This window comes from Thalia democratica, chromosome 1 (genome assembly GCF_965202585.1).
Source record: "Thalia democratica chromosome 1, ktThaDemo2.hap1.1, whole genome shotgun sequence".
Taxonomy (NCBI): Eukaryota; Metazoa; Chordata; class Thaliacea; order Salpida; family Salpidae; genus Thalia; species Thalia democratica.
In genome coordinates, this window is record NC_139165.1 from 75,683,301 (window position 1) to 75,697,701 (window position 14,401).

Genomic DNA, 14,401 nt, shown 5'->3' on the forward strand with positions numbered 1-14,401 from the left:
CAAAATAATTTTTGAGATATAGCCAGTCAAAGTCGGAGGCAACAACAGGTTCCTTATAAGAGGCGCAAACTAAAACGGCAAAAATAGACTATTTCACTAAAAATCTATCTTCTCCTACGTTTTTTGAGATAACTACCTTGAATTTTCAGGAAATGTTCCTTGATATATTTAGAAAATTCTGTCGGAACAGAATTTAAAAAAATTAAAAAATAAAAATTTTATATAAAAAATAAACAAAAAAAACAGTTTTTTTTTAGTTTTTTTTTATAAATTTTTTAAATTTTTTAAATTCTGTTCCGACAGAATTTTCTAAATATATCAAGGAACATTTCCTGAAAATTTGAGGTAGTTATCTCAAAAAACGTAGGAGGAGATAGATTTTTAGTGATTTCTAGTTATTTGCAGTTTTAGTTTGCGCCTCCCATAAGGATCCTATTGTTGCCTCCGACTTTGACCGGATATATCTCAAAAATTATTTTGAATTTTTAAAATCTGTAAAAAGCATTTTTTAGCTTAATAAAAACTATACAAAATAAGATCAAAAACCAAAAAAGGGTGTTTACCCCCCCCCCCCTCCCCTATGCCCTTAATTTAGCTTTAAGTGTTTAAAAAACCCTTCAATAAATATTCAATCAGCATTACAACAAATTAACAAAATTTTAAATAGTTATGATTTATTATAGGCAAGATAATGTTGTATGGCGTTAAACATTAAGTTAATGATTGCAAAATTAAGACTTTTACAAATAAATTAAGAATATTGCAAAATAAAACATACATTGTACTGTATCATTAAGTATTAACACTGAACATTATTGCAAAAACACTGATACTTTTAAAAATTTTAGTATAAAAAAACTGTCACATGATTGATACAATTTAATGGACTATCTGTTTAAAATAATCAGGTAAACATAATACTCTTAAAAATTTGAAAAACTATCACTTAACTTACTGTAAAAGATATTTGTTCTACTGAAAAACATATTTGGATATGATTTCTCAATGAAAAAGTAATAGATCTTTCATAGGAAACATTCCATTCCCCTTCAATTTTACAATCAATAATAGAATCTATATGCAAGTTCAGCAAATCACGTTTGGTGTGTGTTTTCACTTCAAATTGTTTCCATCTCAAACTCTCATAAGGTGGTCCATCTTGTAAGTCCCATCATCATTTTTACCTTCATAAATAGCAATATACCATGTGCCTGATGATCCTTCACTAATTAATGTAGCATAATAATGCCCTACCAAAATATCTTCATTTTTATCTCACTTAATATTGGGGGAAGAAGCCCTTACAATTAATGCTGCATCAGCTTTTTTTGGTAATGAACACAGAGACTGAGAGCACTCATCATCTTCTGCAACAACAGCACATACATTTAGGAGTCTTTCCTTGTGGGTATTACGATTTACTTTGATAATTTCTGGATTGTGTGAATCTCTAAAGTAACTTAACTCAGTACAAACAATAACTTCAATTTGATCAAGATGGGTAATCAAGAACTTTTTGAAGGATATGGTAATACCCACAAGGAAATGTGAAGGTGAAAGTCATGATAGGACTTACAAAATGGATAACATAATGAAAGTTAGAGATGAAAATAATTTGAAGTGAAAACACCTACCTAAACTTGATTTGATGAACTTGCATACATATTCTATTCTTGATTGTAAAATTGAAGGGGATTGGAATGTTTCTAATGAAAGATCTTTTTCACTGAGAAACCATATTCAAATATGTTTTTTAGTAGAACAAATGTCTTTTACAGAAGTTAAATGATATTTTTTCATATCTTTGAGAGTATTATGTTTACCTAATTATTTCAAACAGATAGTCCAATAGATTTCATCAATCATGTGACTTTTTTTTATACTAAAATGTTTAAAAGAATCAGTCATTTTGCAATAATGTACAGTGTTAATACTTAATTATACAGTACAATGTTCTTTATTTCTTTGTAAAAGTTTTAATTTTGCAATCATTAACTTAATATTTAATGCCATACAACATTATCTTGCCTATAATAAATCATAACTTTTTAAAATTTTGTTAATGTTGTAATGCTGATTGAATAATTATTGAAGGGTTTTTTAAACACTAAAAGATAAATTAAATATGACATCAGTTATCCTGTTAATATAAATACCACATCACCTAAATTTTTAAAGGTAAGCAAGTGTACCTCAAAAGTTTTGTTAATAATTTAAAAAAATCATTTTCAAGCTATGCTTTTTAATTATCCAAAAAGCACAATTTTACAGACAAAATTTGCATATTTAGGGTGATTATGATGTCATAATACATCAAACACAGTTAATATGTCTTTAAATCTATTTCAATAAGTATAAGATTTCACTTAAGATATAAATTATAAGTCTTAAATTATAAGTTAAAGTTAAAAAATCAAAAATTTATGTCATGTTTGGTTTTAAAATTATTTTTTTTTGGGCGGCATACTTTTTTTTTGCAAACATTTTTTTTAAAGATTCTTCTTAATGAAGCAAAAACACATCCAAATCATATAGACTCATAAGTCCAGCAAACAAGTACTCCCTACCTCTACTTACGCTACAATAAAAAACACATCATTAATCCAATCATGTGATCACTGCCACCAGTGTGAACTCACAACCAGCTGTTGCAAACTCAAATAAACCTATATCTAATTTAAAGTATTAAGTTCTATAAAAACAAACTAGAATAAAGAAAAACTGTAAGTAGGAAAAAAGAGATACAGTTTGTATTTAAAATTAAAAATATATGTATCAACACTAGAATAAATAAAATAAGAAGTATTTTATAAATTTGTTAGTATTAACTTGACAAAAAACTCAAAAAATAGTAAAAAGTATTAGATTTTAGTGAACTTTATACTTAAACCTCTAACTTATTATTAAAAAAAAAAAAATTAGATAAATAAAATGAGCTATCTTAAATCTTACACAGTAACAAAAAGGTAACAAATAAAATAAATTAAAAAAAAAAAAATTCTATTTTGCAAGTCACTCTTTCATTACCAGAACATTCATAAAATAAAAGACCCACACATCACAATCTGATGCCCATATAACATGAATCAATTTCAACACAAATAAAACATACATGCAGAAGCACTCTAGATCTACTCCTTGTAGTTATTTAACAAAAAGTTTTTATATCTAAATTTAAAACAATCTTTTTCTAAGTTTTTAAAAGTTTTAGGGACACTAGACCAAAACTTGGGATACCTAAAGCAGTATTGGCCTAGTCTCGGTTCTATGTCTTTTGGTTATAAAATTCATTCTTTTTGAAAATCTTGTGTTGTGGGAGTGAACAGAGCTAGCAAGTGTAAATCTATTGTGCTCTACATCAAACTCTGTTATAGTATTACACATAAATTTACGAATTTACAATTTATACACATTGTTTAGATTTAATACACCAGTTTTTTTTAAACAAAGGGTTTGTTGTGGTCAAGGCAGGCACACGACAAACATACCTGAGTACTCTTTTTGCATACAAACAATTGGTTTTAAGTAACAGTCAGCAGCACCACCCCAAGTAGATATACAATGTTGGATGTGCAGATAAAACCAGCTATAATATACCATTTTAATTGTAATTGTGTCCAAATAATGTCTCAATTTTGATAAAACATAACAACTCCTAGACAATTTTGATTTCAGAGAACTCAAATGTTTCTTTCAATTCAGCTTATCATCCAAAACCACACCTAGTATTTTATACTATCACTCTGCTTAATAAGATAACTATAAATCTTAACACTAAATTAATGAAAAGCAAAAGATTATTTTTGAATAATTAATAAAAAGTTTATTAGCACGCAACCATTTATCAACTTTAACCAACTCCTTATTAATAACTTCATTTAGATACACAGGATCACTTAGCTATGGATGTTGGTAACTTAAGCAGGCATCATCAGCAAAGAATCTCATATTTATCTCAGTACAGGAAAAAATATTATTAATATACACAAGAAACAACAAAGGACCCAATTAAGAACCTTGTAATATTCCAACATTCCTAATTTCACACTCAGACACAACATTATTTATGACAGTTGATTGGCTTCTATATTTTAAATAGAGAGAACATAAATTGTGCTCAAAATATTTAGTCTTAGGACCTTGGAGTACAAAAAAACCTTTCAGTTATCGAGTCATACATCCCTTGGATACAGTTTAATGTTATTGTCCAGTAGTAGAACCAAATAAAAATGTCTGATGCAATGTTTAATTCCCAGTTTATTTTTAGCAGGCATAATAAATCTTAAGTTAGTATCATAAGTCATTTTTTATGCCTAGTTTATCTAAAGGTTCTATGTTAGTATCATTTAGTTAGGTATAATGTATTTATTTAATTATGGTTACTTATTTGGATTTGGACTAATAAAACCATACAATTTTTTTTTCAATTTAAGTAATATCTATCTTTGGTTTTAAAACTTTTTGATTAGTGTTTTTTTTTCCTTTATATAATTTCTTTTAGTTCTTGCACTTAGTTCTTGTTTTTATGTTAATTTAACATATTAGTTGTTGCAAATTAAAATAAAAAGTATCAATTAGGTTGATAAATAGTAATAAAAAAAATTCAAATTAAAACTAACAGCAAGTTTTAACTAGATTGTATGGTTACTTATGTTGTATATCAACATAAAGGATGTTGAACAATCATATAAGAAGAACCTTGAAATTGATTGAAAATGGTAGTACGGGTTATAATAGAATAAAACAAAAATAAAATAATAGTAAACTGTATCGTTTCAGTAGTTTAAATATATCCAAAAATACCTTTGTTAACTTATGTTAACTTAATACTAAAAATGGTCAAAAAATATTTTTGTTTTAAAAACCTGGAAGAAATTATAAAATATACTGCAAAATGGGTTAAAATGTTATATGGAAAATAAAAAGTATTCTTTATTGAAAGAATTTACATGTAGGCACTAAAAAACAGAGTTCTTTAACTTTTTTTAAGTTTGAAAGAAATATTTTTTTATTGAATTACTAATAAAACTTGTAAATTAGAAATTAAAATATATGATAGTGTAGAGTGCAACTGTGTAGATAGATTGGCAAAATGAATGCCAAATAAGACCCACAAAGTCAAAATCTGCAGTTTGCAAGGTACTTATCAACTAAAAATATATCTCTTTAAAATAAAAGAAAATATGTTGTGGTAAAACTTATAATTAGGCTTTAACTTGATTAATAGTCTTTACTTGTGCTCTTTTATTGCTTGTTCTATAATATTTATCAAAGTAATGATATAAAACTGTTCAAAGTACACATCAAGTTTCCAGTATTTCATGCACTCAGTTTGTATATGGTAGTTTATTTTCTAAAATACTATTATTGTCTAGAGCAGGGTTTTCCAAACTTTTTTCATAAGGCTCCCTTACAGAAATTAAGTAGCTATGATCCCCATCAACAATTTTATTTTATACTTAAAATAAATAAACTTTTTTTGGTATAGTATTTTAATAATTAAAACTTATGTATATAGATATTAAAATAATAATTTTGAAAGGTGATAAGCTATTAATACAAAATTTAAACATGGACAACTACACTGGAGGACAAATAAGCGGCGATCAACTGAGACAGACAATGAAAATGATGGAGCTCCAGGCACAGCTTCAACAGCAGGAAATGCTTGTACAGGTATTTATTACTATTATTAAATGAAATAACTAAATATTTATAGTAATAGAAAATATTTGAATTACATTGATGGTTTATATATAGTCCAAGAACTCTTTAATACTGTAAATTATTTTATATTTTTTTAAGCCTTATCAAGTTTTTGCTGTTTCAAATCTAATTCTCACTTTTAAAAATTTATCCAAAAGCTGTAGAAGTACATTTGTTAAAAGTTATAATTAAACTACAAATACGGTAATGGTTTGTTTAGTTTCATAAGTAAAAATTTTGAGTAAAAATTTGGTTTTATTTTAATTTAATTGTTTAAATGCTACTTCCATGACTGTCACATATCGTTTTTAGAATTATTTAAGCACTGACTAGGTCTTTGACCAAAACTTAGTTTGTAAAATAAATTTTTTAATGAATAAATTCATACGGTAATGGTTTTAAAATTTTATTCATTATTATAATTTATTTTCAAATGTTTACTTTGCTTGAGAAAGAATGTAAATTTCAAAATGAACTCCGTTTACAACTTATCAAAAGTATAACTTTTTGTTCAACTAACAATTTTTTAACATGATTTAAAAAAAGTTTATATAAAAGTATGAAATATTTTAAAATATTATAAAATTATTTTTTATTATTTTTTTTTATTATGAACTTTTTTTAATATGAATTTCACTCTTATTTTAAGTGTGTTTTATACCGACCTGTTACATTATATTTATTAAAATTAATTTATGTATACAAATTAAGATTTAATACAATACATCTTTTCATTAATTTTTTAATATGCTAAATTTGTTAGTTACTAATCAATATTTTTAGTTATTCAACTTTTACGTTTGTCTCAAATTGGAATATGTTTATTTATTCAGTTTACAATGTTATATATGTAAAAACCATTTTGGATTTCATAAACAAGTTAGTTTTAATATAAAATTGTATGTGCATTTATAAAATTAGTAACCTTTTATACAGAAATTAGTAATGTATTTGTTCTACTCTTTATTACTTAATGAAAAGTTCACCAAGCCTGATTTTTATTTTAGTGACTGAACTTGTTAAATAGAAGTTTTAGTTAACATAGTTTAATTTTTTAAGTTAATTTAAACGAGTTAATTTTTTTATTAAAGTTTTTATTAATTTCAACAATCATTCTCAATAAGTCTCGAGTTTTCTTGTTCATTCCAAGTAAGTTTTTATAGTAATTTATTTGTAATTTTCAACTTCTTTTCTTTAGATGCTATCTTTTGAAACTTAATTTTGTATTTCTTATGTACAAGTTTTTGTCATTTAAATGAAGATTGTTGTTCCAAAGTAACTAAAAAAAAGTTTATAATAAAGTTCTATATCAAAACTTACAAAATGTAATTGAAGATATGTAACTAAATTTGATTACTAAAAAAAATTCTATTAATTTTTTATTGTTTCAAAACACGTTATTAGCAATTCACAAGTGTTTAAATATTTCAGATGGTCAATGAGAAATGCTTCAAAATGTGTGTCACCACCCCAGGCTCCTCTCTTGACAACTCACAACAGGTTTAGCATAAAATAGTTTATACTACGATTTGCTTCATTAACAAAAATGATAATCAGATTTTCTATAGTATCTTAGTTATGTATTAAAATTATTTTGTTTTCGTATTCAACTGGTTGTTTTTAGATTTATAAAAAATATACTTCAAGAATGTGTAATTTTTTCATTATAAACAAAACCTGTCATAGATATGTATAAATTTACAATTTTGTTTAGATTATTCGGGTCAATTTTTAATTTAAAATTGGTTTAAACCAGGGGCGTGTCTAGACTTTTTTCAAAGGGGGTTCACATAGTTTTTGTTCTTAATTTCCCGCTTATACGCATTTCTTAGGTATGCACTACCAGTTAAGTACGCATTATTTAGCCGAAAAACTCTGTGTCTAAACTGCCTTTTTTTCTCCTTAGAAATAAAAAAACATATAAGTAGTAATAGAAAAATATTATATACTTTTATTTATTATACTGTATTGATCTTAGATAAATTAAAGCTAAAAGAGCCGGAAAAAAATATATTTTTAATAAAAACATTTTTCAAGTACTTTAATCTATAAAAATTGAAATTTCACAAAAAAATGGGTAATTACCTAGGATGATGTCGCGCCAGTATCAAGCTGAAATTATATTAAATTCAATGTTTTTACCATAATTATAGGCTTAAAAAATATATTTTATAAATACATAAATAAAACTTATTTATCATAAACCAATAAAACTTATATATTTAATTTCTTTTATTTTTAAAATAAAGTAAATGATACTATAACTTATATACATTCCTATACTGTAAAATAAAGTAAAAATGACAATCAGATTTTGTATAGTATCTTAGTTATGTATTAAGATTATTTTGTTTTATTTTAAATAATAATTTTTAGCGAAAAAAACTTAAAAAAAAAAAAAGTGTAATAATTTTATTTTCATACAAACACTGATCTGAATAAGTTTACAATGTTGTTTTAGAACAATCAGTGATTATTTTATATTAAAAAAGAGCTAAAACGTTATTACAGTTATTAATTTTGGTTTACTAATAAAACTAGTGGTTATAGTTATTAAAAATTAAGTACCTAAGTAAATAAGTTATGTTTTGGGTTTTTAATAGTTTTTTTTTCATGTTTGTATGTTAAAAAAAACAGATAAGTTTTAAGTTTTTTAAATGACTAATGATTAGTACCTTTTTATTAATTTAAATTACTAAACTTTTTTGTCTTTATTTTGCTTAGCCCTTAAAACTAACTATATGAGTAGTAATTATTTTATTACTTCAAATATTATTAGGTACATACTACTTGTTTAGCGTAAAAATATATTGTTAATTTATTTCTTATGTTTATTTTTTTAAACTTTGTTGTATGTATTGTGTAACGGAAGTAGCAAGTTAATCTAAATATTATTAAAAAATAGTTAGCTAAATTAGTTTTTTACAATATTATTTTCGGCAATAATTAAAATAGTACTAAAAAACATTTATTAGATATGTTATAATTTATTAAACACATGCTTGTAGAAAAAACTTTGGATTTTTGAAAAAAATTAGTCCAAAAAAATCCATAAACTTATGGCTATAAATTTTTAAAATCTAAAGGTATAAACAACCAAAATCAAAATTTTGAGTATATAATAAAATAGAGTAATTATCATTAAAACTGTAAGCGTAGAAAGGATTTTTATATATAAGAAAAACAGTGAGAAATCCTTTTTGTATATATTTTGTTCCTACTATTTTCTCAGATTATTTTACAATTTAAATTGTTTTAACTTTTTTTCAAATAGATTTTTTTGGTTTTGAGAGGTTGCTAAATATTAAATTGAAAGTTTGTTGACTGTTTTTGATATAAATGATTTATGAAGTGGTAACAATGTTTATAAGCTTACTATTAAGAAAAGGTTGGTAAAAAACTATTTACAGTTATTACGAAGTGTACAATAAAACAATTTATCTAAGTTAACAATTTTAAACATTACCAATTTTTAACTTTTAATTTAACACATGATAAGGTTTTACTACTTTAAATTTTACTAGAGTAATATTTATTGTTTATTTTTGTCTAATGCCTACGTCTATGAAAATTTATGTAAAAATAAAGCACATGCTAGCTACTTTATAATTAAAGCTTTCCTGGCAAATAAAAAAACATCTTTTTATTCACTTCTTTTACTAATTGGCAACCATGTGGTTGTCCATACACTAAGAAAGGAATTTCGCGTTTTCTATAAAATAGCTTCGAAACGTTTCTTTACTAGAAAGTAACTGAAAACATCAATTTATGTTCAGGGTTCCCACGCAGTTCCCTATAAATCCCTATAAATTTGCAATGTTCTGAAAAATCTGTATAGATCCCTATAGAATATGTGAAAATCCCTAGAAATCCCCATAAATTACTTTTTTTTGCTCGGTGTTTGAAATTTGAAAGCCAAAACAGGGCACTGCGTGGTAAAAAAACAAGAAATAAAAATTGTTAAATATTTTAAAATCAAAAGCTTTGCAATCTCAGTACAAAACTGTTAGCTTATTTTATCCTAGCGGATATTTTCCTTTTTTATATTAAATACAATAAATATAATGTTTGCTTATTTAAGTAAAATTAGAGCTCAAAAACCTTCGAACTTTCGTAAATTTCTTATTTTGACTGTGCTTATAAATGGTTACTGACATATTTTACTTTATTTACCTTTATAATTCATTTGTAACGTTTAAAATTCATTGTTTCTTTTTATAATATCCCTATAAATTTGAATTACTTTATGGATTTCCCTATAATTTTGTTTTGAAGTTTTAGTGGGAACCTTGTATGTTTTAATTGTCAAATTTGGTAGATTTAATAAGAATTTAATTTTACTATATAAGTTTTTAAGTCTGAAATTAGGGTGACTTTTTTTATGTTGGCTCGAAATAATTAGTAAACTTATTAATAAACAGACAATTTAAAATACGATCACAATATTTTATACAGTTGAAGTGTTTATAATAGTTTTTGTAGTGTGTACAATTCAATCTATCTTTTACTATTATTTTCTCTAAGAAATGTATGGGAAGAAATTTGAACAGTTTTAAAAGGATAATAATTGTTGAAAAATTTTAAATCTGATCTTTAAATAAAAAAAATCTATTAAGATTAGATTAATTTAAGTTTTAGTTAAATAGATATGAAAATGAATAAAACACTAGTTAGTATACATTATAAATTTGAGTAATATATTGTTTTCTTTTTTCTCCACAGAAATGTCTGGGAAGATGTTTGGACAGATACGTCGACGCGTGGAACGTTGTGTCCAGAACCGTCACCGACAAAATAAGAAGCCACGCGCAAATGCAGTAAATAGATAGTATTAATATGTGTTTAGGCAAATGAGCATATCTTTTTCGTGCTATATTAGATCTAATTCATATGTAGAAATTTCGATTATGAATGCTTTAGATGATTTTATTTTTGAACTAATTTGGTATTTATCACTAAACGAATTATAATTTTAATAAAGTTGTGATGATTATTTTTGCTCCAAAACATGATTACCACATATACCAAGTCAATTTAAACTTATTTTTAAACTATCTAGCAAAATCATAATTACTAGGTTTAAAGTTCAATATAATATAAATTAAATGTTTGACAGATTACATTAAAAGGATTAGATTATTATGTAAATAATTGTTAGTATAGCGTAGTAGTACTTATAAATTGTTGAAAAACATGATTTTTTAAGTTTATGTTAAAAGTTTTTAAGGTTAATTTATAAGTCCTATAATTTATAATATAATAGTTAATTTATTAACTTTTATATTTTCTAAAATGTTACTTTATATTTCTTTTTAAAAAATTTAAAGGCTCTCGCTGGAGTTGCCAAAAAACCTAGAAAGGGAATTTTGGCAAAAACACCTGAAATTTGAGAAATTAAAAAAAAATCCAAAATTTCGAACAAAAATCACTAAAAAACCTGGAATCCTGAAAAATCTGGAATTTGACAATTTAGGCTAGAAAACCTTGATTTTGAGAAATAAAATAAAAAAACCTGGAACTTTAAACAATTTATTATGTTAAGTAGTAAAATTTTGATTTGACACAAAAAATCTATCATATAGATAAAAATTTTCTGTCACCATCAACATTTTTTTTATAAAAATCACATTTAAAGTTAATCACAGTATCTTTTCAATGTCGTTATATTACACAGTTTTTTACCTTAAACTTTGCTTTAAACTAAAGGTAGATCCAAAAAAGTGTACTTTAAAAAACCTTTAAATAATTTCTCAAAAACCTGTGGCAACCCTGTATTTTTACATGGTAAGGAAATGATTTTAGTGATATTAGTGTAAATTAAATGTTTTATTACTACTAGGTGGGAAATAGTTCCGACCTGGTCAAGTATAATAAAATAAGAACTACACTTAACAATGTTGCTTATCTATAATCTTATATTAAAAAAAAATTGTTTAAAGAATTTGCTGTATAATGTTTATGTACATACTAGCTCTGCTGGAATAAAAAAATACAGTAATGAAAATAGGACAGTATAAAGAGTTCCTAGAATATAAATTAGCTTAGAAGCTAACTAATAAGAATTAGACAATGTAGTTAAGCGTTTAACTGGGAAGTTTTAAAGTAACTTAATAAGGAAGTTTTATAATAAACCTTAAACAATTAACTAGTAACTATAAAATAAATGATATAATTTAGGTTTTTTTCTTACGAGAATATAAAAATAAATATACTTGTAGGTGATTTCACTTTTCCTCGGTTCAGTGAAATCTTGTCTGCGTAGCTCAGGCCTTACCAGGATTTTTTTAAACATCTCTATTAAGGTATGGATGAATTTTTAGTAGGGAGGTCTAGTTTACAAAGACCATGTAATTACTTAAATTATCTTTTGTTAGATCAATAAGGTTCTTAGTCTCCATTTAGATGTTAAAAATTATTTTATAAATTGTGATAAGGGTTGTAGAACTTAACTATTTTATTTTACCTTTTAGAATTTCTAATTTATAAAAAAAAAAATTAATTGTGTCTTTATGAGAGCCTCTTCGTTAAAACAGATAAATCTCTGTTATAATGAGGTTGTTTTTATTTTTAGACTTTTCTTACAAAAGTCATTATTTAATTTATACAAAGAAAAAAAAACAACTAAAATATGTAATATTAAAGCAGATGCTTGCATACTTTTAGCTATATATTTTATATTTTGTTACTTATTTAAGTGATAATTAAAGTTACGACATATACGTTATAACTTCAAAAATTTTAAAAAAATCTGTTAATAATGAAATCTTATTTTATTTAAAAAAAACTTTTGTTTTATTTGATGTTCTATTTTTTGGAGTGAACAAATTGTTATGAAAACAATATCTTAAAATAACTGAAGTTATATCATTATCTTTAGCAATAAGTGGAAACCTTCAATTGTTATTTGTCTTTAAATCATATATATCTCCAACAGCTTATTGGTTGAATAAATACTTTGAGTGCAAACATCGTGTTTGGCATTGCTGAAAAATGGAGGGTGAGCAAACTAACTAAAACTTTTGTAATTACATTCAGTATATGCTTAGTAATTAGAATATTACCTTGGATCATGTTCACGTTTTTTTTTTTGCAAGAAATATTAAAAAGCACAAACAAAACAAAAAGCTTTGCTTCTTGTTTAAGACGTCAATACAAGGTGGAACTCAACATATCTTATGTTAGAGAGACTGAAAAAGCTAAAATTAGTTGACCGGTACTATGTGACTAACTATAAAAACGATCAAGATTCGATTATTACAGCTAAAGAATGGCAACTGGTAAATCACATTGTTCTACTGCTCGAACCTTTTTTGTAAAAAATGCATTGTTCTCAAGCGTGATACCGAATGCAAGATCACTGACGAAGTTTGTTAACACTTATGAAAATTTAGAGGAACTATCAAATGTTTATAAAACTTTAGACAAAAATATAAAAAAGCTTGCAAAAAAGGTTGTATACTAGGAGTGGACAACGTTTTTAATCGGGACAGATCCGGAAATTTTAGTCTTTGGCAGGCCGGAGCATTTCGAATTAGTGATTTACCATATTAAGTATCTGGATAATGCCTTTTTAAATCCGGTTCCTAATTTGAAAACATTGACCGGATCTGATTGGATACTAATTTTAAATCGAGATCCGAATCCAGTCGGATTCTAACTTAAATAAAAGTTTCGGATTTGGCCGGAATCTAAGATAATCTTTATAGATACAGTTGATTATTTTTCTGAATCTTTCTAAATCACAAAAAGTTCTCAAACGTAAAAATTAAAGATGAAGATTGAGGTGTTTAATGTGTAAGGTGTTTGAGGTTAAAGTCTTAAACTAAAGACTCTATCTGCTGACATGAAGAATCTAATTGAGATGAACCTTTAGAACCTTTATCATCTTTACATAATAAATCTTTTCTTTCCACAGATCATTGACAATCTGTAGGTTTTTGGTTTTCAGAAGACTTTGGACTGCTTTGTTTGTTTACAACACAACCTTCACCTGAAATAGTCTTTTATATATTATTTTGTAAAATATAGATAATAAAAAAAATTATTAATACTCTAGGTTATCAAAGCTAGAGTATATAAAAAAATACATTTACGTATCATAAACTTAACTTTCAAAACTCTAAACAACAATAAATATTTTGGTAGAGCTTAAAAGTTTAACTTAATTTTTAAGCATCTTAACTTTTTCAATAATTAATTGATAAACACAAACTAGGGAAAAGCAAACAACTTAATTAACATTAATGATAAAAAAACTATATACTTTCATCTGGTCTAAGCACTAATTTCATTAAAAACAATGCTATAGGTATTTTTTTTAGCAGGCTTTAGTTAAAAACAACACCAAGCACTTTAGCTAAAAATATTCAACAAATAAAAATCATATAATTTTATTAAAACAACTTATAAATTAAAACTTTTTAAAATTTCACTGCAATAAACAAAAATAAATTAAAAATATTTATGAAATGTTTTCTAAAATACTAAACTTGATAAGGTTTATACTATTTAAAGTAATTTTAAAACTGAACAATTTATTATAACTAAAAAATTTGAATACTAGTACTATAGGGCTAACTGAAAAATATTACTTTTATTATATAAGGATTTATGAGTTTAAAGAAATTTCATAACAAAAAATATAAATATATAAATTATAAAATTTACTTAAAAAATTAAGAATTTGTTAACAAAA

The 14,401-nt window shown here is 24.8% G+C and overlaps 1 protein-coding gene across 1 annotated transcript; it reads left to right on the forward strand.

The window, feature by feature from the left end:
* The first annotated feature begins 5,545 nt into the window (after positions 1-5,545).
* LOC145844343 (mitochondrial import inner membrane translocase subunit Tim13-like) lies at positions 5,546-10,740 on the forward strand. The gene is made up of 3 exons (XM_082951740.1): positions 5,546-5,676; positions 7,138-7,206; positions 10,429-10,740. The coding sequence occupies exons 1-3, from the start codon at positions 5,572-5,574 to the stop codon at positions 10,525-10,527; spliced, it is 273 nt and encodes a 90-aa protein (XP_082807866.1). The 5' UTR covers positions 5,546-5,571; the 3' UTR covers positions 10,528-10,740.
* The last annotated feature ends 3,661 nt before the right edge of the window (positions 10,741-14,401 follow it).

Excerpts from the sequence above, each read along its gene's own strand:
- LOC145844343 (XM_082951740.1), top strand. The coding sequence starts at position 5,572 with ATGGACAACTACACTGGAGGACAAATAAGCGGCGATCAACTGAGACAG. Across the intron at positions 5,677-7,137 it reads AGCAGGAAATGCTTGTACAG|ATGGTCAATGAGAAATGCTT; the intron begins GTATTTATTACT and ends TAAATATTTCAG. Across the intron at positions 7,207-10,428 it reads CTCTTGACAACTCACAACAG|AAATGTCTGGGAAGATGTTT; the intron begins GTTTAGCATAAA and ends TTTTCTCCACAG.